Source organism: Liolophura sinensis, chromosome 1 (genome assembly GCF_032854445.1).
Source record: "Liolophura sinensis isolate JHLJ2023 chromosome 1, CUHK_Ljap_v2, whole genome shotgun sequence".
NCBI classification, from domain to species: domain Eukaryota; kingdom Metazoa; phylum Mollusca; class Polyplacophora; order Chitonida; family Chitonidae; genus Liolophura; species Liolophura sinensis.
In genome coordinates, this window is record NC_088295.1 from 19,460,621 (window position 1) to 19,485,409 (window position 24,789).

The 24,789-nt window shown below is 39.7% G+C and overlaps 2 protein-coding genes across 2 annotated transcripts in view; both read left to right on the forward strand.

Moving 5' to 3' along the window:
* The window catches only part of LOC135469081 (titin-like), a 106,252-nt gene that overhangs the window by 64,668 nt on the left and 16,795 nt on the right, over positions 1 to 24,789 (forward strand). The window contains 11 exon segments of the mRNA XM_064747644.1: positions 939 to 6,949; positions 7,166 to 7,571; positions 7,735 to 8,388; positions 9,161 to 9,546; positions 9,581 to 12,146; positions 13,782 to 15,410; positions 16,143 to 16,313; positions 17,816 to 17,878; positions 18,441 to 21,989; positions 23,124 to 23,441; positions 24,156 to 24,251. Of these exon segments, the coding sequence (XP_064603714.1) occupies positions 939 to 6,949; positions 7,166 to 7,571; positions 7,735 to 8,388; positions 9,161 to 9,546; positions 9,581 to 12,146; positions 13,782 to 15,410; positions 16,143 to 16,313; positions 17,816 to 17,878; positions 18,441 to 21,989; positions 23,124 to 23,441; positions 24,156 to 24,251 (15,849 nt within the window).
* Positions 8,525 to 9,288, forward strand: LOC135468959 (uncharacterized). Its single transcript, XM_064747456.1, has one exon. It carries the CDS (start codon positions 8,769 to 8,771, stop codon positions 9,144 to 9,146), a length of 378 nt encoding a protein of 125 aa, XP_064603526.1. The 5' UTR covers positions 8,525 to 8,768; the 3' UTR covers positions 9,147 to 9,288.

The following is a 24,789-nucleotide window of genomic DNA, read 5'->3' on the forward strand; positions in this document are numbered from 1 at the left end:
AATATGAAAGTTTCACTGATTCATTTAAAGGTGAACTTTTGTTGTTGAGTGAAATTTGATGGATGGCATTTGATGCTGAGCATGGCCTAGATTGTTGCTCTTTAGCTTGCACTTCTGTGTTGTCCAGCTCACTTCCATAATCATTGTCTGTCGCATGTTGTACCTAAAGGATCTGTTTCTGTTACTATTGATGCTGATGTCGTACAGTGTATGTTGAATCTGTAAGCTCCACAGTTGCATGTAAACCTCTGAGAAGTAGAAGAGCTTCTCTTTGCGGATTCCGCTCAAATAAGACAAGCTTTTATACCCCTGGCTTTCATCTGCACAATATACGTGTTTTAAGATATCAGCTATGAAACTTACAGCAGAACGTGACATCACATTTACAAGAATAAAAATTTAGGCTAAGGCAAAAGGTGTGGCATGTTTAAATGATTGTGCACTGCTATCTGATCTCACCTGTAGGTGGATAGGTGTGTTTACTTCTCAGTTGCTTTCTTTTATCAAATTTTCACCATATTGGGACCTCGTGAATCAGTTCTGGTGATGGCCATGGCTTAGTGCTGCAGCAGGTATGAAACTGGAAGAGTACTCTTACAGCTTGGATTATCACCACAATTCGCACCAAGTTTCTGGCAGTGACACATTCTAGAATTTGATATACCAATACCTCTGTGTCAAAAATGTGCTCTCTCTTCTTTGTGTGCAATGGCTGGCAGATGCGCTTTTTAATCGTGTGGCAGCAATTAAGCCCCCAGAATAGGCGTGGGTGAGTGACTTCTTTCTTTGCACAGGCCTTATGTGAGCGTGTGACGCTGCAAATAAGCCCAGCATGTGTTTGCCAAGTGCGGCTTTTCCCTGGTTTTGCTGTTTTCCCAAAACTGTTCTTTCCCACCCCTAAAACTTGATTTCTGTGGTCTTTACATCTCTTCTCACAGAACTTGAAGAAAGGATTCCAGCTCAGCAGCAAGAGATCCAGCATGAAGTGAAATCAGCAAAACATGTTGCATTTGAGCTGTCTTCAACTTATGAGACTAAATATGAATCAGATGATCATTACGAAATAACACAATCATCTGTGGAGCAATTTGAGACCAGTGAAACAAGGATGTCACAGGAGGCAAGCATAGGAGTAACAGAGACATTGACACCAGAAAGTCCTATATCTCCTGAAACTGAAATGAAGGGAACAGAACAGTTTGCTGAAATACAGGAATCTCCATCAGGTGATTTTGTGTCTGTTCCAGAGACCAAAGACAATGTGATATTTGAAAAAACTGAATTTCCTGAAATTTTAGAACAGGCAACTCCTGCTGTTGGCACAGACCTTGAGCATTTTTTGCAAAAAGTAGAAGAAACAAACTTTGAAGTTACAGACCTTGAATCTAAACAACCAGAAGCATCTGGCATGGACTTGCAAGACTCGGAGACAAGCTATGTTTCTAACCAACCAGACAAAGCTGAACCTATCCAAGATGAAAATTCTATACAAAAGCAACAAGAGACAGAAGAATTTGAGGAACTTGAAGATGACCAGTTTGTTCTGGCTCCAGAATCAGAAGAACCACCTGAAAAAGAAATCATTCCAGAATCACTTTATTCCAGTCTTCACTTGGACCAAGACTTAACTGAACGGGTAATTAAGGATGAACCAGACCAAAGAGATATTTTGAAAGAAGGCACTCATGTGGACCAAGAAGTAGAGGGAGCTGAACGTGGAACAAAACCTATGACAGATGAGTCTCCAGTCATGGAATCTATACCAGCTGAGGAATTACAATCTGGTTTGGAAGATTTTTCAGGCCGAGAGGACGATCATTCAGAAGCAACCATTTCTATTCACTCTTCTGTGGAGTCAAAGTCACAAACTAGTCTTCTGGATTTGGATGTAGAGCATTCTATGCTAGAAGACACTGAAGATAAGAAATATGGTATAGAAACCTCGGAAGTGCGTCAAGAAGTTTTAGGAGAATTAGAGGAGTCAAGTGACCAGTTTGTTCCCAAACAGGATGAAAAACGTATTGAGAAATTTGCAGAAGAAGAACAAGCCATAGAGAATGGTTTTGTGGATGAAGACCTATGGAAGATCAAGCAAGATGAAAAGGACAGCTCAAAACATCAGAGGGAAATCTTGTTTTTGGAGGGACAAGAACAAACCTCTGTTCAAGAGTTACTGGAAAAAAAATCAATCATTGATGAAGAAGAATCAATGAAGTCAGAGGAATACACTTCTGAGGCATCAGCTGCAGAAAAAGTTGAAGAGGAACCATTCACACCAGAGGTGGAACAAATTTTAGACAGACATTTAATTCAGGAAGAAACTATCGTGGATGAAATTATTGTTAAAAAGACACCTGTCATAGATGGTCTTGAGGAAAAACCAGTCCTGGAAGAACTTGAGACAAAGAGAGTCTTGGAAGAGGAGATTGATGAAGGACTTGAGGGAAAGCAGGTCTTTGGAGAAGAATATGAACAGAAACTGGTCACTAAAGAACGTGAAGAAACTGACATTGAAGGGAAAGTTGTTGAAGAAACTTCAGCCATGATGGAATTTGAGGAAAAGCTAGTAATGGATGAAGAAATTGAACAGAAACCAGTTAGTGAAGAGCTTGAGAAAACTGTCTCAAGTGAAGAGATTATTGAAAAAAGAGTAATTATGGAAGAATTTGAGGAAATGCCAGTCGTGGATGAACAGTTTGAACATAAGCCAGTAACAGAAAAACGTGAGGAAACTGTGATGGAAGAGGAAGCTGTTGAAGAAATTAAAACCTTGGAAGAGCCTGAGCAAAAACAAGTCATGGATGTGGAAACTGGACAGGAAAAAACTACCCTGGGACAGCAAGTCGTAGAACCTGTTATGGAAGAGCTTGAGGAAATCTTCCCTGAAGAGGATATCATTGAAAAAACTTCAGTCCAGGAAGAATTTGAGACAAAGCCAGTCATGGATGAAGAAATTGAAGAGAAGTCAGTCATACAAAATCTTGAGGAGGAAATTGTGCCTAAAGAGGAAGCTGTTGAAGAACATGAGGAAAAATTAATCATGAATGTGGAATTTGAGCAAACTGAGCGAGAAGAGAAGGCTGTTGAAGAAACACTTATCATGCAGGAACTTCAGGAAGAGCCAGTAATGGAAGAATTTGAACAGAAACCTGTGACTGAAGACCTTGAAGAAACTGTCATAGAAGAGGATGTCATAAGGGCAGAATTTGATGAAAAACCTTTCATGGATGAAGAGTTTGAACAGAAACCAGTGACAGAAAAACTTGAAGAAACTGTCCTGGAAGAAGATGTTGCTGAAGAAACACAGATCATGGAAGAACATGAGGAAAAACAAGTTGTGTTTGTGGAATTTGAGCAAACAGATCAGGTAGAGAAGGCTCATGAAGAAACAACCGTCATGATAGAATTTGAAGAAAGAACAGCCCTGGAAGAAGAACTTGAACAGAGACCAGTCATGGAAGGAATTGTGGAAAGTGTTCAAGAAGACCAGGTTGTTGAAGAGATACCAGTCATGGATGAAGAACTTGAACAGAAACCAGTCACAGAAGAGCCTGAGAAAACTGTCTTGGAAGAGGAGGTTGAAGAAACACCAATCATGGCAGAATTTGAAGAAAAGACAGTCATGGATGAAGAGATTGAACAGAAACCGGTCACAGAAGGACTAGAAGAAACTGTCCTGGGAGAGCCGTTTGAAAAAACACCAATTACCGAAGAACTGGAAGAAAAGCCAGTCGTTGATGAAGAGATTGAACAGAAACCAGTCACAGAAGGACTAGAAGAAACTGTCCTGGAAGAGAAGGTTGAAGGAAGACCAATTGTGGATGAATTTAAAGAAAAATCCATTATGGATGAAGAGTTAGAACAAAAACCAGTCACAGAACGATTACAAGAAACTGTCCTGGAAAAGACGGTTGAAGAGATACCAATCATGGAAGGACTGGAAGAAAAGTCAGTCATGGGTGAAGAGATTGAAGAGAAACCAGTCCGGGAAGGACAAGAAGAAACTGTCCTGGAAGAAAAAGTTGAAGAAACACCAATTATGGCAGAATTTGAAGAAAAGCCAGTCATGGATGAAGAGTTAGAACAAAAACCAGTCACAGAAGGATTAGAAGAAAGTGTCCTGGAAGAGCCGGTTGAAGAAACACCAATCATGGAAGAATTCGCAGAAAAGCCAGTCATGGGTGAAGAGTTTGAACAGAAACCAGTCAGGGAAGGACAAGAAGAAACTGTCCTGGAAAAAAAAAGTGAAGAAGCACCAATGGTGGCAGAATTTGAAGAAAAGCCAGTTGTAGATGAAGAGATTGAACAGAAACCAGTCACAGATGGATTAGAAGAAGCTGTCATGGAAGAGGAGGTTGAAGAAATGCCAATCATGGAAGAACTGGAAGAAAAGCCAGTCATGGATGAAGAGTTAGAACAAAAACCAGTCACAGAAGGATTAGAAGAAGCTGTCATGGAAGAGAAGGTTGAAGAAATGCCAATCGTGGAAGAACTGGAAGAAAAGCCAGTCATGGATGAAGAGTTAGAACAAAAACCAGTCACAGAAGGATTAGAAGAAGCTGTCATGGAAGAGAAGGTTGAAGAAATGCCAATCGTGGAAGAACTGGAAGAAAAGCCAGTCATGGATGAAGAGTTAGAACAAAAACCAGTCACAGAAGGATTAGAAGAAGCTGTCATGGAAGAGAAGGTTGAAGAAACACCAATCATGGAAGAACTGGAAGAAAAGCCAGTCATGGATGAAGAGTTAGAACAAAAACCAGTCACAGAAGGATTAGAAGAAGCTGTCATGGAAGAGAAGGTTGAAGAAATGCCAACCGTGGAAGAACTGGAAGAAAAGCCAGTCATGGATGAAGAGTTAGAACAAAAACCAGTCACAGAAGGATTAGAAGAAGCTGTGATGGAAGAGAAGGTTGAAGAAACACCAATCATGGAAGAACTGGGAGAAAAGCCAGTCATGGATGAAGAGTTAGAACAAAAACCAGTCACAGAAGGACTAGAAGAAACTGTCCTGGAAGAGAAGGTTGAAGAAACACCAATCATGGAAGAACTGGAAGAAAAGCCAGTTATGGATGAAGAGATTGAACAGAAACCAGTCACAGAAGGATTAGAAGAAACTGTCCTGGAAGAGAAGGTTGAAGAAACACCAATCATGGAAGAACTGGAAGAAAAACCAGTCATGGATGAAGAGTTAGAACAAAAACCAGTCACAGAAGGACTAGAAGAAACTGTCGTGGAAGAGAAGGTTGAAAAAACACCAATGGGGAGAGAATTAGAAGAAAAGCCAGTCATGGATGAAGAGTTAGAACAAAAACCAGTTACAGAAGGATTAGAAGAAGCTGTCATGGAAGAGAAGGTTGAAGAAACACCAACCATAAAAGAATTGGATGAGAAGCCAGTCATGGATAAGGAGATAGAACAGAAACCAGTCACGATAGGACTAGAAGAAACTGTCCTGGATGAGAAGGTTAAAGAAACACCAATTATGGAAGAATATGAAGAAAAATCCATCATGGATGAAGAGTTAGAACAAAAACCAGTTACAGAAGGATTAGAAGAAGCTGTCGTGGAAGAGAAGGTTGAAGAAACACCAATCATGGAAGAACTGGAAGAAAAGTCTGTGATGGATGAAGAGTTTGAACAATCACCACTCACAGAAGGCTTAGAAGAAGCTGTCATGGAAGAGAAGGTTGAAGAAACACCAATCATGGAAGAACTGGAAGAAAAGCCAGTCATGGATGAAGAGATTGAACAGAAACCTGTCACAGAAGGATTAGAAGAAGCTGACCTGGAAGAGAAGGTTGAAGGAACACCAATCATGGAAGAACTGGGAGAAAAGCCAGTCATGGATGAAGAGTTAGAACAAAAACCAGTCACAGAAGGACTAGAAGAAGCTGTCATGGAAGAGAAGGTTGAAGAAACACCAATAATGGAAGAACTGGAAGAAAAGCCTGTGATGGATGAAGAGTTTGAACAATCACCACTCACAGAAGGATTAGAAGAAGCTGTCATGGAAGAGAAGGTTGAAGAAACACCAATCATGGAAGAATTGGAAGAAAAGCCAGTCATGGATGAAGAGTTAGAACAAAAACCAGTCACAGAAGGATTAGAAGAAGCTGACTTGGAAGAGAAGGTTGAAGAAACACCAATCATGGAAGAACTGGAAGAAAAGCCAGTCATGGATGAAGAGTTAGAACAAAAACCAGTCACAGAAGGACTAGAAGAAACTGTCATGGAAGAGAAGGTTAAGGAAACGCCAATCGTGGAAGAACATAAACCAGTAATGGAAGAATTAAAGGAAACTGCTCAGGAAGAGAAGGCTGAAGAAACACAAACCATGAAAGAGTTTGAGGAAAAAACAGCCACAGAAAAGAGTGAGGAAACTGTTTCCATAGAGGAGGAAGTTGAAGAAACACCAGTCATGGAAGAAATTGTGGAGAAAACAGCCACAGAAAAGATTGAGGAAACTGTCCCAAAAGAGGATGAATTGGAAGAAACACTAGTCATGGAAGAATTTGAGGAAAAAGCAGTCACAGGAAAGCTTGAGGAAACCATCCCAATAGATGTGGATGTTGTAGAAACACCAGTCATGGAAGAATTTGAGGAAAAAACTCTCACAGAAAAGGTTGAGGAAACCGTCCAAGTAGAAGAGGATGTCATGGAAGAATTTGAGGAAAAAGCAGTCACTGAAAAGATTGAGGAAACAGTCCCAGTAGAGGAGGAAGTTGAAGAAAAACTGGTCATGGAAGAATGTGAGGGAAAAAAGCGGTCACAGAAAAGATTGAGGAAACTGTCCCAAAAGAGGAGGGTATTGAAGAAACACCAGTCATGGAAGAATTTGAGGAAAAAGCAGTCACAGAAAAGCTTGAGGAAACTGTCTCAAAAGAGGAGGGTGTTGAAGAAACACCAGTCATGGAAGAATTTGAGGAAAAAGCAGTCACAAGAAAAGCTTGCGGAAACCTGTCCCAATTGATGAGGAAGTTGAAGAAAACACCAGTCATGGACGAATTTGAGGAAAGAACAGTGACAGAAAAGATTGAGGAAACTGCCCCAATAGAGGAGAAATTTGAAGAAACACCAGTCATGGAAGGAATTTGAGGAAAAAGCGGGTCACAGAAAAGTTTGAGGAAACTGTCCCAATAGAGGAAGAAGTTGAAGAAAACATCAGTCCATGGAAGAATTCGAGGAAAGAACAGTCACAGAAAAGCTTGAGAAAACTGTCCCAAAAGAGGAGGGTATTGTAGAAACACCAGTCATGGAAGAATTTGTGGAAAAAGCAGTCACAGAAAAGCTTGAGGAAAGTGTCCCAATTGATGAGGAAGTTGAAGAAACACCAGTCATGGAAGAATTTGAGGAGAAAACTGTTACAGAAAAGGTTGAAGAAACTGTTCCAATACAGGAGGAAGTTGAAGAAACACCAGTCATGGAAGAATTTGAGGAAAGAGCAGTCACAGAAAAGCTTGAGGAAACTGTCCCAGTTGATGAGGAAGTTGAAGAAACACCAGTCATGGATGAATTTGAGGAGAAAACTGTTCCAGAAAAGCTTGAGGAAACTGTCCCCAATACAGGAGGAAGTTGAAGAAACACCAGTCATGGAAGAATTTGAGGAAAAAGCAGTCACAGAAAAGCTTGAGGAAAACTGTCCCAATTGATGAGGAAGTTGAAGAAACACCAGTCCATGGAAGAATTTGAGGAAAAAAACAGTCGCAGAAAAGATTGAAGATTCTGTCCCAAAAGAGGAGGATGTTGTAGAAACACCAGTCGTGGAAGAAGTTGAGGAAAAAGCAGTCACAGAAAAGGTTGAGGAAACTGTCCCAATTGATGAGGAAGTTGAAGAAACACCAGTCATGGAAGAATTTGAGGAAAAAGCAGTCACTGAAAAGATTGAGGAAACAGTCCGAGTAGAGGAGGAAGTTGAAGAAAAACTGGTCGTGGAAGAATTTGAGGAAAAAGCGGTCACAGAAAAAAGTGAGGAAATTGTCCCAAAAGAGGAGGGTATTGAAGAAACACCAGTCATGGAAGAATTTGAGGAAAAAGCAGTCACAGAAAAGCTTGAGGAAACTGTCTCAAAAGAGGAGAGTATTGAAGAAACACCAGTCATGGAAGAATTTGAGGAAAAGCAGTCACAGAAAAGCTTGAGGAAACTGTCCCAATTGATGAGGAAGTTGAAGAAAACACCAGTCATGGAAGAATTTGAGGAAAAAATAGTCACAGAAAAGATTGAAGAAACTGTCCCAAAAGAGGAGGATGTTGTAGAAACACCAGTCATGGAAGAATTTGAGGAAAAAGCAGTCACAGAAAAGCTTGAGGAAACTGTCCCAATTGATGAGGAAGCTGAAGAAACACCAGTCATGGAAGAATTTGAGGAAAAAATAGTCCACAGAAAAGATTGAAGAAACCGTCCCAAAAGAGGAGGGTATTGTAGAAACACCAGTCACGGAAGAATTTGAGGAAAAAGCAGTCACAGAAAAGCTTGAGGAAAGTGTCCCAATTGATGAGGAAGTTGAAGAAACACCAGTCATGAAGAATTTGAGGAAAAAAACAGTCGCAGAAAGATTGAAGATTCTGTCCCAAAAGAGGAGGATGTTGTAGAAACACCAATCATGGAAGAATTTGAGGAAAAAGCAGTCACAGAAAAGCTTGAGGAAACTGTCCCAGTTGATGAGGAAGTTGACGAAACACCAGTCATCGAAGAATTAGAGGGAAAAAGTCACTGAAAAGATTGAGGAAAACCGTCCCAATAGAGGAGGAATCTGAAGAAAAAACTAGTCATGGAAGAATTTGAGGAAAAAGCAGTCACAGAAAAGATTGAGAAAACTGTCCCAACAGAGGAGGGTATTGTAGAAACACCAGTCATGGAAGAATTTGTGGAAAAAACAGTCACAGAAAAGCTTGAGGAAACTGTCCCAAAAGAGGAGGATGTTTTGGAAACACCAATCATGGAAGAATTTGAGGAAAAAGCAGTCACAGAAAAGCTTGAGGAAACTGTCCCAATTGATGAGGAAGTTGAAGAAACACCAGTCATGGAAGAATTTGAGGAAAAAGCAGTCGCAGAAAAGATTGAAGATTCTGTCCCAAAAGAGGAGGATGCTGTAGAAACACCAATCATGGAAGAATTTGAGGAAAAAAGCAGTCACAGAAAAGGTTGAGGAAACTGTCCCAGTTGATGAGGAAGTTGAAGAAACACCAGTCATCGAAGAATTAGAGGAAAAAGTCACTGAAAAGATTGAGGAAACCGTCCCAATAGAGGAGGAATCTGAAGAAAAACTAGTCATGGAAGAATTTGAGGAAGAAGCAGTCACAGAAAAGATTGAGAAAACTGTCCCAACAGAGGAGGGTATTGTAGAAACACCAGTCATGGAAGAATTTGTGGAAAAAACAGTCACAGAAAAGCTTGAGGAAACTGTCCCAAAAGAGGAGGATGTTTTGGAAACACCAATCATGGAAGAATTAGAGGAAAAAGCAGTCACAGAAAAGCTTGAGGAAACTGTCCCAATTGATGAGGAAGTTGAAGAAACACCAGTCATGGAAGAATTTGAGGAAAAAGCAGTCACAGAAAAGATTGAGGAAACCGTCCCAATAGAGGAGGAATCTGAGGAAAAAACTGGTCATGGAAGAATTTGAGGAAAAAATAGTCACAGAAAAGATTGAGAAAACTGTCCCAAAACAGGAGGGTGTTGAAGAAACACCAGTCTTGGAAGAATTTGTGGAAAAAGCAGTCACAGAAAAGCTTGAGGAAACTGTCCTAATAGATGAGGAAATTGAAGAAACACCAGTCATGGAAGAATTTGAGGAGAAAACTGTCCCAATAGAGAAGGAAGTTGAAGAAACACCAGTCATGGAAGAATTTGAGGAGAAAATTGTCACAGAAAAGCTTGAGAAAACCATCCCAATAGAGGAGGAAGAAACACCAATCATGGAAGAATCTGAGCAAAAACCAGAAGAATTTGACCACAAACTAGTGACAAAGAAACTTGATGAAACAAACCAGGAAGAGGAGGTTGAAAAATCATTGATAATGGAGAAAACAGTTATGGAAGAATTTGAACATAAACTATTCACAAAAGAACTAGAAGAAAAGGTTATGGAAGAGGAGATGGGAAAACCACCAAGTATGGAAGAATTTGAGGAAAAAACTCTTGAAGAGGAGACTGTTGAAAAGGACAATGTTAGAGTGGAACATGAAGAAGAAATGGTCACCCATGAAGAATTTGAGCATGCACCAGTCACGGAAAAGCTTAAAGAAACAGTTATGGTGCCTTTTGAAGAAAAGCTGGCCATAGAAGAACTTCATGAGAAATATATAACAGAAGAGGATATAACAGTCACCAAGAAAGTTGAAGAGCAAAAAACAACTCCTATGGAAGTCCAAGACCCATTTGATGTACTAGAGGCAGACATGGCCCAGGAAATAATAACTGAACAATATGAGAAAGATCTTCAGGAAACAGCAGAGACAATTAATGAACAGGGGATGGAAAATTTGTTGTTTGAAAGTGAATCAGTCGAGCAGGGAGGACTTCAAGGATTTGTCGAAATAAAACGGGACATGGAGGAAGATTATGAGACAGAGAAACTAGTTGTGGAAAAGGATGGAGAGACACCTGTCTTAAAACAGGATTCTGAGGAAAAACATGACAAAGAACATAGTGAAGACGATTCAAGTTTAGAATGGGAATTTGTGGAGAAACCATTGGCAGAAGATGGTTATATTGAAGAGGATGTGGTATCCAAGGAGAAGTTGTATAAAGAAAGCATTGTGGAATATGAAGGTGGTCTTTCCCTGGAAAAAGATGACTTTTATCAGAAAGAAACAGCCCTACAACATCAAGCTGGACCTGGTAAGGAACAGATGGTTGACATTGGAGATGTAAGTGAAAAAGGGTTTGAGGATGTTCAAGTTGAAAGAAGTCTCACTGAAGAAGACAGACATGTTTGGGAAAAGCTTGACACACCAGATGATTTGCAGAAAGATCCGTTTGAAACATTGGAAGAAGATATGTCCCGAGAAGTAATGACCACAGAGCAGCATAAGGAACAGAGAGAAGAAACTCGTGTATCTGAAGTAAATATCACTGAGGAAACTGATGAGCAATATTTTCATAAAACAACTGAAAAATTAAGTATGGAAATACACGCAGACACTACAGAGATGAAAGAGCAGATAACACAGCAATTCCAGACAGCTGAGGAATTTGAGAGCTTTCAAGATAGTCAGTATACAACTGGCAAAGAGCTTGAAAGTGATGAAGAAATAGACAAAGTTGATGAGAGACATGTTGTATCAGACTTGTCTGATGATGAATTAAGACAGTATGCAGTGGATGAACAGGAATACAAAGAAGATTTACAACAAAGTGATTTACAACCACAGGATCAAGTTAGTTCCAGTCAAGAGAAAACACAAATTTTGCATACTTTATCATTTCTGGAAGAGGAAGCAGAAAAAAAAGTTGAAAGATCTGAAGAGGAAGAACAAGAAGTAACCAGTCCATTTAGTGATGTTTTAGCAGAGATTCCAGCAGGACTAGAAGATGATGCATACATCCGTGAAGGGAAAGTTGATGAAATAGATGATGATGAATATGGCTCTATGTCAGAGGAGGAAGATGAAGATCAACCTACTGAAACAGTCACAGATGAAACCATGGAAAAGTCTGAAATACCTGAGAAAGCAGATTCAGATTTAGAGGATGAAGTTTTATTTGGAAAAGCTGAGTTGGACGTGGAGCAAGAGAAGGAGGTATCTGAAAGTGAATTAGATGTCAGTATAGACAGACTCGAAAGGTTTATGACTAAGGATGGAGAAGACTTCGGCTCAGATGAGTGGAATGAAATGGCCTTGGAAAGGGAAGATCAGTTGAAGGCATCACTGGCAGAGGCTCCAGAGTTTAGTATTGACAGGCGAGAGACTTTCCTGTCATTAAGCCCAGAAACACTGGGCCCTGATGGACACAAATCCCCAAAGCATGGACCTAATGTTGAAATTGTTTCTGTTACTGATCATGATGATAGCACTGATTTCAGCTTTGAACTCTCGGGTGTCCCAGGCCTTCCACATGCTGATGCAGACAGAGATCAGACAAGCCTGTTGGATATAACTCTTGATGGCACTGGAGACCAGTACCTTGAACTTCAAAAGGACAAAGGTACAGTTTGAAAGGAGCAAACATAGGCTGGTTTTCCTTACCAGCTGAAATAATTGTGATCAGAGTATTCTGATGCATCGGTCCAGGGTTCTTAATTGGGTTTTCATTTGGGTTATTGGCTTCATTCTTCATGGTCAGTTTATGGTTCTTCTCTTTCTCATTCTTCATGGTTTGGGTTGAATACCTCTGTTTATGTGGACATGCAGTTGAGTGGTTATTGTCAATGAGAAGCTATTTCCAAACGGGGCACTTCAGTTTGTTTTTACCGCCAAAATACTTTGCCCAGCAGTGATGAATTGGGTCCATGGCTGTCTTTCTGGCTCTGCTGTTTTATCTCTAACCTACAGTGCAGTCTGTTCTTATTCATAAAGTGCGTGTTACATCTTCAATACCCCACTGTGTTTTCATTGCCTGTTGTCTGACACATACAATACTCAAATACTTGAGTTTACATTCACAACTGTCCCAACTGCATGTCTGGATTGGCAGAAACCAAGGAAAGAATTTTCAGACTTTGATTTCCAGAACTTCCATTCATGCCACTATCTCATTTGCTTTAACCGAAAATTCCAATTCATCGTCCATTAAGTTTTTGACAGTTTAACCTTAAATCTGTACCAAATCATTCCGAAACATTTCACCATAGATATCACCTTAGAGTCACATAAAACAAAATTGCATTCTTGTCCGGTTTCCATATCTGTCATCGTGTTTTTGTCTTTTGTCTGTTCCACATCCCATTGCTCACAAACCTATTCATTTGAGTGTTTATAACATATTAGTAAGTGTTGTTCATATAATTAATTGGAGTTTACCACGTCATTCACAGTTGTGGAGTACTCTTTATCTTGTGTCATGTTATATAATACATCATTATGTATCATGCATGTAGTGCTAAATAAAGGACATGTAAACGGTCACAAAAACATTTAAAACCTCAAAAATTGAAACATATTTCCAAAACCCTCAAAAGCATTGGGGATCATTAATCAAAATGAATATAATTTACACTTCATTTTTCAGGGATCTAGCATGTTACACTATTGGTAGGAACTGTTAGTAAAATTATGCTGCATTATTTCAGTCATATAACACAAACATATGTAATTCATGTAACTTAAACAGTAATAGACTAAGATAGCATCTTCAAACAGCTAGCATTAGAATTTAATACTATTACCATAAAACACACAAAGTGCTGGGAAGGATCACCAGTGCCAGATAAAACACAAAGATTGGGGAGGGTGGGGGGAGGGTGTCAAATTAAGGCCTTCCCAGTTGCAAGGATGCTCCAGTTCTCTTTTAGGTGGAACACTCATTCAGATTTCACCATTCAAGTTGACAGTCATGGAAGGTACAGTGTATTCGTTGGTACTTCATCAGACCAAGACCAAGAATCCTACCAACTGCTCATTTTAGAGTCACCAAGACCAAGTGGTAAAACCAAGTGCTGTGAAGCATTTGATTGACTTTTTGAATTTTCAAATCTGAATAACATTGGCAGGGTTCTGTGGTATCACCGGAATCACCCGTAGAATCACAAGTGTGGACCATCTTGCATGCTCCGTAGCCTAGAGTCATAGATATCCGTATCCCCAGTCTAAAATCTAAACACTTGGTTTCTCTGCATTACAGTCCCTGATCCAACTGCTGTGACCGAACAAACTGTTTATCAAACCACGCTTCCTGATGGTACTTCTATTAAACGCCATAGACAATTACAGAGGGACAATAGCATTGTGGAAATCATAGAAGAAGAAGGTCCTGCAATGCAGAAAACGGTTCACACCCAAGAACATGAAGAAGTCTTACCTGATGGTACTGTTCACAGAACACATCGTAGTCACAGTCAGAAAGTGAAGCACTTCAGAAAACGAATCCATAGTTTAGATGTTGAAGAAGAAGACAAAATTTTTGAGGAGGATATAACACTGCCAGGTACAAAAAGGGAAGATACAGTGGAAACCTTTGAAGAGCCAGTTCGATGTGAGGTGAAAGTGGAGAAGGTCGAGGAACAGCTGCCTACTGGAGAGATGAAGAAGAAGAAGGTTATCCACAACAGAATGGTTCACAAAATCCGAACACGCCACCAGTCCCAAGAAGAAGGCGGCGGCAGCATAGAGGAAGAATATGAGATAGATGAGATTATTCCTGGCACTGAAACAGCTTTTGTAGAATCTGACCGAGAAAGTACACCAGAGAGTGTTGAGAGCACCCCTAGTTCAGATTTAGATGCAGAAACCATGGATAAAGACTTTAGTGAAGAATCAAGGAAAACATCAGAAGATGCTGGACAGGCCCAACCTGGTAAAGGTGAGGTTGAATATAGTGTTTTAAAGCCTGACGGAACTGTAGCTACACATCACCCCCAAAATGTTGGTGAAGTGGGCTATTCCGATATAGTAGTAGAAGAAGGGCCACCGCATGAATTGAGAGATGTTCAGACATTAGAAGAAAGGTTACCAGATGGTACAATACACAAATCTCAAATGGTACACAGTCACATTATAAAGCATGTCTTAACTCATGTGGAATCAGAAAAAGGGGATCAACCTTTGTTCGAGGCTGATGTAGAGGTGCCAGGTACTGAAAAAGAAGATGTTATTGAGATATTTGAAGAACCTGCACATCCTGAAAGTCAAGTAGAAGAAGTAGATGAATCTTTACCTAGTGGTGAGCATGTTAAGAGACATATCCATCACTCTAGACTTGTTCAACATATAAAAACAAAACACAAATCCATAGACTCAGAAGGTGGCCAGTTTGAGGAGGAGTATGATTTAGAAGAAGTTGTACCCGGTACTGAGTGTGCCTTTTTTGAAGAACCTGTAGTTCTAGAAGCTGACAAAATCTCTACTGACTACAATGTCAAGAAGGAAGTCCTTAGCGATGGTAGACTTGTCACTCAAAGGGTTGTAAGCAGTGAAGAAGTGCGCAAGGTGAGGTCCAGGTCTGGATCGTTGGAGCAAGAGACCGATAAGCTATCTTTGACAGAGGAAGAAGTCAGTGCAAGCCCTCGGAGACAACCAAGTCCTAGCCAAGAAGCAGACCAGTCACACAGACCACATGGTGGCTATTTTGGACCAGAAGATGTGGATTATCAGAAGCGCCTCATTCAGAGTGGCCATGTAGAGCAAACATACTCTGCCAGCCAAGGACAATACAGAGAAACTGCCGACCAGTCTGTTGAAACATTTGAAAAGCCATCACCATCTCCACGCACCATTGTGCTCGCACCAGGCATGGAACTGGAAGAGGAAGAAGGTAAATAAAATCCCCGGGTGGCTGGAAGTGGACTGGCTTGATTATACCACATAACCTTAAACTCCCAGCTTCTTTCCTGGTTCCTGGTTTTTCGGCTCTTATATCAATTCAGGTTGATTTACCCTGTTCCTCATAGGATCAGCACTATAGCCAGATGATATCAGTGTTGACATACATAGCTGCTGTCTCTTCTACTAACCACTTTAAAACCCTTCTTAATCTGCTCTTATCTTTTATGCCTTCCTATTGTGTTTGATGTGTTTTTTCTGATTTACAATGTTTGACTGACTGCCTCAGTGGATTGTGCTTTTGTTTAAAATATGGACTAACCCTCACACATTTATATGAAATATGAACTAGTCCTTGCGAATTTTATTAAAAGCATGGTAAAATAACAGATTTGTTAATGACAGCTTGAGATGCCAATAGATTTGTATATCTTTAAATGTTGATCAAAGAACTTGAATATATTTTTCTCTTAACCGAGTTCTCAACGGGCCTGATAATCTCTTCAGTTTCTCTTTAGCTGTTTCTTAAGGTGTTTTTTGGTTTTTATTATTTACAATATTTACTCTACTATTTTTGTGCATAAAAATCAGTTTGTGAATACAGCACATTGCCCTAGCATCATCCCTGTTACTTGTTAGCTGCCCTAGCATCATCCCTATTACTTGAATGGTTACGAAGAATGCAGCAGTTGTGATATGGCATGATCTGACTAATCTGACTCAGGCATGGCAGAAACCTTGGATGAATGGATGTTTAGAAATCGGACATCGCTAATGACCACAACAACCACCACCATCAGGAGTGAGGGAGGACCGTGGGTGCCACCTCGGCCTGGAGTCGGAACACCTCATTCACAAGCAACTCAGCGCAGCATACGAGGCACCCCTGTTGGAGGTATTGTGTGGAAAGGGGAATAACCTGCTTTACTCACCCAAATATAACCTCGTGTTGTGTCTACCATCTACCTTCTACTAACCACTAAACCTCAAAACATGTTACTTGACAGTGGTTCCCCTGTTTCTCACCAGGTGGACCATCAAGTTTGGACCTGTAGATTTGGAGGTCAATTGAGACTTCTGATATTTGGATTTGAGGCTAGCATTGATCTCTGCTTTGACATATATCTGCGTGTGTCTGGGTGTGAAGGTCAAGGTCACAGTTCTCTTTCAGCTTCACCAGTCAGGAAGGAACCTGCAACTCTGGATCTACTTCTGTGTTCACAAACCAACAAACCATCACGTGTAACCAAATACGCGCAACGTTGAACATACATGATGGGATATGAAATAATGCCACTAAACAATGCAGAACTAAATACATGATAAAAACAAAATCATGATCCAATAGAAATCAAGAAATTAATCCACACAAAGGTTTTTTTTTTTTAGTTCAAAACATGCTTCATTTATGCTGTACTCTAATTTTTTTTAAGCATTATTTTTTAGGTTTTATTTTTATAAATGTTTTCTGTTTGTAATAATGTGCATTTTATTTTGTATACCTTAAGTTGCGTGTTTTCCTCTTGTAGAATTTCAGGTCGTTTTTTAGAAAATATTTTTAGTTGTGGTACCAACATCATAAGTTTATTGTGACTTTGCCCAGCTTATTTTTTTTACAGCAGTACAGCATCTCTACTATAATATTTAGTTAGCATTTTTGCGTTTTCACACTATCTCTTACAGCTCTGCCAAGATATATTGCAGCTTTCACTGGAAAGGAAACTCTATTTTGCATGTGTTTGGTCTGATGTGTTTGACTACTTTTCACTTTGCACAGGGGAGGTAACTTCTGCTGCTCCTGTAATTACAATAACTGAAGACAACAGTGTTCCATGGGATGAGGATGATTATGTTGGTTTTTTTGAAGTTCAACAACAACAATTTAAAGGTTAGGTGAAAAACTCTCCACTTAACACATCCCCAACAGGAACACTTTGTCTGGATATTGTTTTTTCTTTCTTAATTAGTTTGCATGAGTATTTAAAATTTGGCTTGCTCTTTTATTTTGTTTTGAATTTTATATTTCTGGAATAAATTGCCCAACTAGAACAGGTATGAAACACTAAACGACAAACAGATAAATGTCAAAATACAATAATAATCACTTTTACTGGTGACATCACAAAGGATCCCACATTTGCAATAGATACTATGAACATGGTAGGCTTGTAACACCAGTGTGTAGTACTGTTGAAAGGTATCAAATCACTCTGAAAATCCTTATATACATGCAGGTATTCAACTTTTTTTTTTACAATTTTACAGTAATAAATGTTCAGAGGTGATTAATTGTTACTTTTGTTTTTCTTTTGCCTTTTTGCTACTTATAAGTATTCTTGCCAACAGGCTGTAGCAAAGTTTGCTGTGTTAATTGTGTGAGATTTGTTCACTGTCTAGGTGCCGATGTGTCTGCTGGTCAACCTCCGGAGATGACAGAAGAGTATCAGGAGACTGTGCAAGGTACTTCTGGAATGATAGGTTCACTGGACCTCTGTTTATTTCACCTATTTGGTATTTCTGTGGTATTTGATTGTGTGTGATTTATTGGTTGGTTTTTACTTTTTGTTGTCTTTTACACTGTTTATTTGTTTTACAGAATATGCTCTTTGTTGTTTATTTCCATTTGATTTCGTTGTGTTTTGTATTTTGTTTTAGTCTTCTTTTCTTTTACAGTAGGTCTACCAGTGTCGCTGAAACTTTAACCTGCATTCCATCAACTATTTTGTGTTGTGTCTTCAACAACTATGTGGACCAGCATGCAAGACTCACAATTTTGATTTCCACACAAGGCTTAGCATGGAAGCCAGAATTAAGGCTACAAATTTCCCATAAAATCTAATTTTTCTAGATGAAAGCTGAGCTGCTATTTTCAGAAGCTTTCAGCTAAATGCGTCCTGTGTTGTGGTGTGTGAAAATCCACTTTACCCTCTTTTACGATCTCTGGCACGACCCTAACTAACAGTTAACTTTCTCCTTCTTTTAATGCTACCTCTTTGGACTTGAAATGGATTGCATTTACCAGCAGTCTTGTCTGAGTCCTACCATTATTCTGAAATAAAACAGGAGGCCTTTGAGCCCTTTAGTTCTCAACAAGAAGTAGATATCCCAGCTGACGAAAAACTGCCCTCTGATGAAATTGTGTATCACCACACTGAAATAAGCCTTGTTGAATCTGAAGAAAAAGATAGACAGACAGCTGCAGGTGAAGAATGGGAAGTTGTAGAAACCAGCGTTCTAGAGGAAAATGTTACACTTACTGATACTGCTTATGAAGAACGAGTTTCTGAAAGTGACAAACAGGAATGGAAAAATCGACCACACGAAACAGTGGAGACATATGAGTATAGTAGGGAAAAAGTCATTCAAGATGAAGCCAACATTTTCATGAAAACATCTCTGACTGAGGCATGGGAAAAGGAGTACAGAGAGAAAGAACTTATTGATGAGAAACAAGAGGTAGAGGAATTTGAAAGGATGGAAAGTATGGTTTTACAGCACGAGACACAAGATGAATTAGAGATAACTCATCTAGAAAGCTCACTGTCCGCCGCTAAATTAGAAGACCATACTCTGATGTCTGATAAAATATTTGAAGGAGATATTTTAGAATCTGCCTTTTCTGAAATGAGAGGAGAGCCTCTTCAGATGCATTTGATTGAAATTGAGAAGGAAATTGTTGAACAGGAAGGAAAAATTGACGAACAAGCTACTGGTGAAATGCAAGATGACAAAAATGAGATGTTTGAACTTGGTGAAGAAAGAACGAGTGAAACTGGGAATGATTTGCAAAACATAATGGAAACTGCAGATACATCTGTACATGAAGAGAACAAAGTGGCATATGAATATGGAGATGACTTTCAAGAGCAACATCAAGACATTGCTGTAGAAGAAAGTGACTTGGTGAGATCTCATGCGGGAATGGAGGAGCAGCCCACAGTGGAAGATGAAGGAGTTGAAATAGAATATGAAGAACAAGACAGCAAATTATCTGATGAGATCCATTATCAAGAACAGCTTGCACAGCAAGAGGAGGATAAAATCTGTGAAAGCGAAACCGACTTGCAATATACTGACGTAAAAGAAGAGCTAGAATCTTATTCACAATACAATGAACAAGGGGAAGATCTGAATGTTCAGGCAAAGTTAGATATGCTGGTAGATATTCCTCAAGAAGAAATTTCAGATAAGGAGGAAGAAAGAGATGTGAGAGATGATGCAATCGTGGTTGGTGAAGATGTGGAAAGTGGAGATGAGGGTCTACCAGAAAGTGAGGAGGGAGGAGAGGAAAGAGAGCCTAGTGTAGAGCCATCTGGTGCTTATGAGGAAGTTGAACAAAGTCAAGTATCTGGGGATGTGGAAGAAAATGGCTTGAGTGTCATTGATACAAAGGAAGACCATCCAATAGCTCAGGAAGACCTTAATGCGTCTATAAGTTCTGAGGGAGAAGGCGAAGTGAAGGATGTGTTAGGACTTGATGAAACATGCATGGAAGAAGAACTAAGATCACAAGCTGCACAAGCAGAAGTGGCCACTGAGGAGAAAGATAAAACAGAAAGTGGAATAATATATGATGAAAAAGTTGAAGAAGGAGCCCTCTTTCAGCAAAATGATGGTTTGGCACAGAGGGACAGACTAGACCAAAGGGAGGATGAACAGTTGCAAGAAAATATTATTGAGGCTCAGGAGGAGAGAAAAGATATGGAGGATGGGGTGCATGTAGTCGTTGAACAAGTGACAGGAAGGGAATTTTTGAAAAGAAAGCAGGAGGAAGATGAAGTAGTGGATAGGGAAGATTATTTTGAACAAGATGAACAGCTTGCAGCCAAGGAAGAGGGAGAAAAAGTTATTGATCAAGAGGAGAAAACTAAGTTGCAAGAAGTGGAACAGTTGCTTGATCAAGACGAAGATGAACAAAGTGAAATAGATCAGTTCATTTCAGAGGAAAGAGATGCTGGCCAAATGGTTTCTTCCTTCCATTCCGAAGTTTTCCCAGAAAAGGAAGCAACAGCTCAGGTGAGAAGAGACTCAGAACCTGAAGATGACCAGTCTCTTCCTATGGAGGAGCTGGTTTTCATTCCAACTGAAGCAGGACAAACCCAGCACAGTATTGAAGCTGAAGAAAGAGCCCAAGGTGAAGATGATGGAATGTATCAACCTCAACCTTTTCCTGTTGAAGAGAGGGAAGGAGAGCCCCATGATGATGAGTTTATTCAAGATCAGTCTTACAGCGCAGAGGACACACCTGAAGAGTCATTTTTTCAGGAGAGGAAGAAGGAAGAAATTGTAACCATTCATGAACAGACAGAGCATGCTTCAGAAAAACATGATGGCTTGTTGGAACAAGATAAGCTGTCAGCTGAAAATGACGAAGATCTCATTAAAACCTCACTTGACAAGGATTCTGTGGACATGAGCAACATGGAAGCTGAGGTCATTGAAGTAATTGAGGGTGCCTCAGATCTAGATGATTTTGACACACAAGGATATCATTATGCAGAAACTGAGGAAGAGTGGGCAACTGAAAGATCTGAGCGATTTGAAACATATTCAAGGGAGACAGCTGAATCGCAGGTAATGACAATGCAAGGTGAGGAAGACTTACAAGGTTTGATGACATTTGAGAACCAGGAAGTGACAGCAACAACAGATGGAACAGAAGATGATGAGCAGATTTCTCAAGATTTTGGGGAAGATAAAGAGTTCATTCCGGGTGATGATTCAACTGTTGATCCAGAATATGCTGTTGATCGCCGATTTTCAGATGTGAAAGTTGATGAATTAGATTTTGACCAAGTAAAGGAGAGATTTGGCTTTGAAGAAAGTGAGGAGATCCAGGAAGGTTTAGGAGCAGCATTCACAACAGAACATGTACAAGACTTGGAAGAGGAGATCCAAGGTGAAATCGATAAGGAACCCCAATCCTACAAGGAAGATGATTTTACTCTAAAGGCCCATGCACCTCTTTATCCTTCTTCATCCACAGAATGCCAAGGACCATCAACAACACCAAGTGAAGGAGAAACTCCTATGATGAATGACCTTGGGGAATCAGTGCAAGAGGATTTTGATCAAGAGAGGATCAGAGGTGAGGAGGTCGAGAGACCCTTATCTCCTAGTGATTACACATTGGAAGCTGACTCTGAGCAAGGATCTACAGTTTTGACAGGCAGTGAACTCGATCTTGAACCTCTTGGGAGAATGAGTGCTGATACATCCCAGCAAATTTTCATTGAACAATCTATCGCAGCTACAAGAGGAGCATTGACACCAGATAGTCGGGAAGAGCATGTGGATGGTCGGTCAGACATTTCATCAGGATCAAGAGAAAGAGATTTTGAAGATGAGAGGCCAATGTCACCATCTGAGTTTACCCTTATTCAGTCCCATGAGCAGGAAGAGCTGGCCCAAGTGCTTGGTATCAGTTCTTCTGGTGAGGAAACCATGCAACAGTCCAGTGGATCTGAACTGGACAGAGCCATGAATGCTCTGGATCAAGCCAGTCTTATGTCTAGCATTTATGAGGAGAATCTTTTTGCATCTGTCCAGCCAACTCAAGTCCCAGAATCAGGTACGATCATAGCATTTCTTTCATGGTGTCTGTTCTAAGTGTTACACTGGATGTGGCTTGGAGTGAACAATTTGACTAGAGCATGGTATAGGCTTGAACATTAAAGAGTTAATTCTAACAGCACTTGATCACACTTTTGCATTGCATTGTGCTGCTTTGTTCTGTAATGTAAAGTAAGGAACACATTTCAAATATCTGTAAAAAAAAAAAAAAATAGATAATTGTGAGGTAAGAACACTGTATACTATAGGATGACTCGGTGTTTCTAAAGCAAATCCAATCATCGGGGGGAAAACATCAAATAGATATAATTTCCAATACTGATAAATGAAGACCAGCAAAAATACTGGCTCTAGTGAGACTCACTCACAGCTTAAGGTGTCTAGCCCAACTGCTCTATCAACTGAGTTATCCAACAAGATGGGAATGGCTCACTGATTAGAGTCTAGTTATATCCAGTAAATAGTTTTTCACAGAGATACATAACATTATAGTACAATATACTAAGGGAGGACTAAAACTGCAATCATTGCTAGGGAATACACGTGAAAATGGATAAGGATTTTCAGTAGTGTCTTTGCTTTGAGATAAGTCAAAATTACATGTGATTGATAAGTATCTTATTAAAAAGCGGTGATATGTTAAAAAGACTGATTTGAAAAGATAAAATCTTATTACATGTATTTGTTTTGATGGTCATGAAAATACTAGCAAATCAACTAATTTGTTGTAGTCATGTAAATGTGTCCAAAGTCGTAAATTAATTTTTTTTTATCTTCTGGTTATTTTATTGTAGTGAAATGTTTTTTGATTTCTTGGTAATTTTGGTAAATTTCCCAAATTTAGGTGGACTAATACATGTGGAACAAACAATTTTCACCGTTGCGTTGGAGATCAGCATATAGTTTAAATTAGCAGGGTTGTACTGTGAATTAATGTAAACTCATGTTGTTTGCAAATTACATGGCTAGCGATTAAACTAAGTAATGTTATCCAAAGTGAGGTTGTGATAACTGAGATATTTGAGTTCCAGTATTTGCAACTGCCCTGTCATGGAAATAAATGAAATTTTTCTAATGTCCAATTCTAATTATACACAGATATAAAAAAAATTGTTTAACTTTTTTTTAACAGAATCAAAGCGAGAGGCTGAGATGAGTCAGTTGGCAGGACATGATGTCCAATACACTGATCGCATTGAGCAATTTGAAGTTGTGGAAAGATCTCAATCACTAAGTCATGAACAACAGAAGGCTATGATATCCAGCTATGAAAACGTGTATGATGGTGTGAATATTGAAGCAGAGGAGGAGCTTGAAGGGGAAATGGAAGTAGGAGATAAGTTTGACACAAGACAGGCTGATCCTCACCTAGAAGGAATGGAAAAATCATCAAGCTTTGAAAGACTTTATGAGAGTGAACTAGGAGCAGAAGCTACAGATTTAGGTCAAGGTGAGTTATGTGGACTGGATGAAAAGGTGCAAAATCCTGACCTAAAGCATGGCAAACAACATTCCACTAACACTGCACCTGACATTGTGAGCAGTTATTCCGCTTCAAGATTTAGTTCGCATAGGCAAATCCTGTCAGGCCCTATCGACATTACTGTTGAATCTGGTCTCGACTTGCTTGTTGATGACTCCTCGTATGCGGCTGATAGTGTGTTTTATGGGCATGATCAGGAACAGATGAGCTGCAGCCTAGTGTTTGAGCGTTCCCATTCTTGTGAAACAGAGGGCAGATTGGCTGCACCTGATGACAGTCGACATAGACACTCTTCGACTCCAGATTCCTCCCACACCTCTCCTGTTAGAGGTATATACTGAAAAGTGTGTTGTGACCCTGCCATCAAGCTTAAGTTTCCATATTCCTTTTCTCTGTTTTTTACATGCTCTCAGATTCTTTCTCCTCCACTATTGTACACCTGCCATGTATTTGATGTTTGGAATACTTTTTGAGTTTTCTGTTGTGTTGCTCTGCTTACACATCTAGCCCATCGCATCCCCGTCTACTATCACAAACATCACAGGACACCCCACATTTTGTCTACATTAAGCATATGCATGTAATTACTAACTCTTGAACTCTGAACTCCTGTTATGGAAATATGGCGCATTATTGAATAGGCTTAGTCAGTAGCAATGTGTGTTGTTTGTTACCCTGTAGATCCTACTAGAGAAGAACGACAGCAGGTTGAGGAGGACAAACTGAGCTCCTCTAGCTCAGAAGTGGCACGGGTTGAAGATGTTGAGGGCATTCCAGGTATCTGCTTCTTAACCGTTTCCATGGTACTTTCTCAGTTCCTGTCATATTATTTGGGTTTCTTCATGTTTTATTTCCTCAGTAATCCATGATTAATTTCGGACTAAACTTTTCTGCAGTGGACATTCATCAGAACAGTTTTATATTTTCTTTCCTTGTGTCATATGTTTCAGGCTTATTTTCAAGAATGATGTAGATCATGTTTTTTTTAATGATTTTTGCATGGAAGTGTGATTCCATAGGCAAAGGCTATTTTAGGCTTTCACTTTTATTTTGTTGATTTTCTTTTTCTCATTCTTTGTTTATCCTTTGCACCTGAACAGTAGTTTTGAGGATCAGTGAACAGTTCAGGTGGTATATTCATAACCCCTGAAAATGTTTTTTAATACTTGAACTGCCAGTGCTTTACCATTTTCAGGCATGTTTTTGTGTGACATACTAAGCCTATTAACAACAAACAGGTGGTAGCTTAGGTACCATTTTCTAATAGCCGTGTTTGAGTGTCATGTAAGTAAGTTCTGCTGTTCAGAGAGGAAAG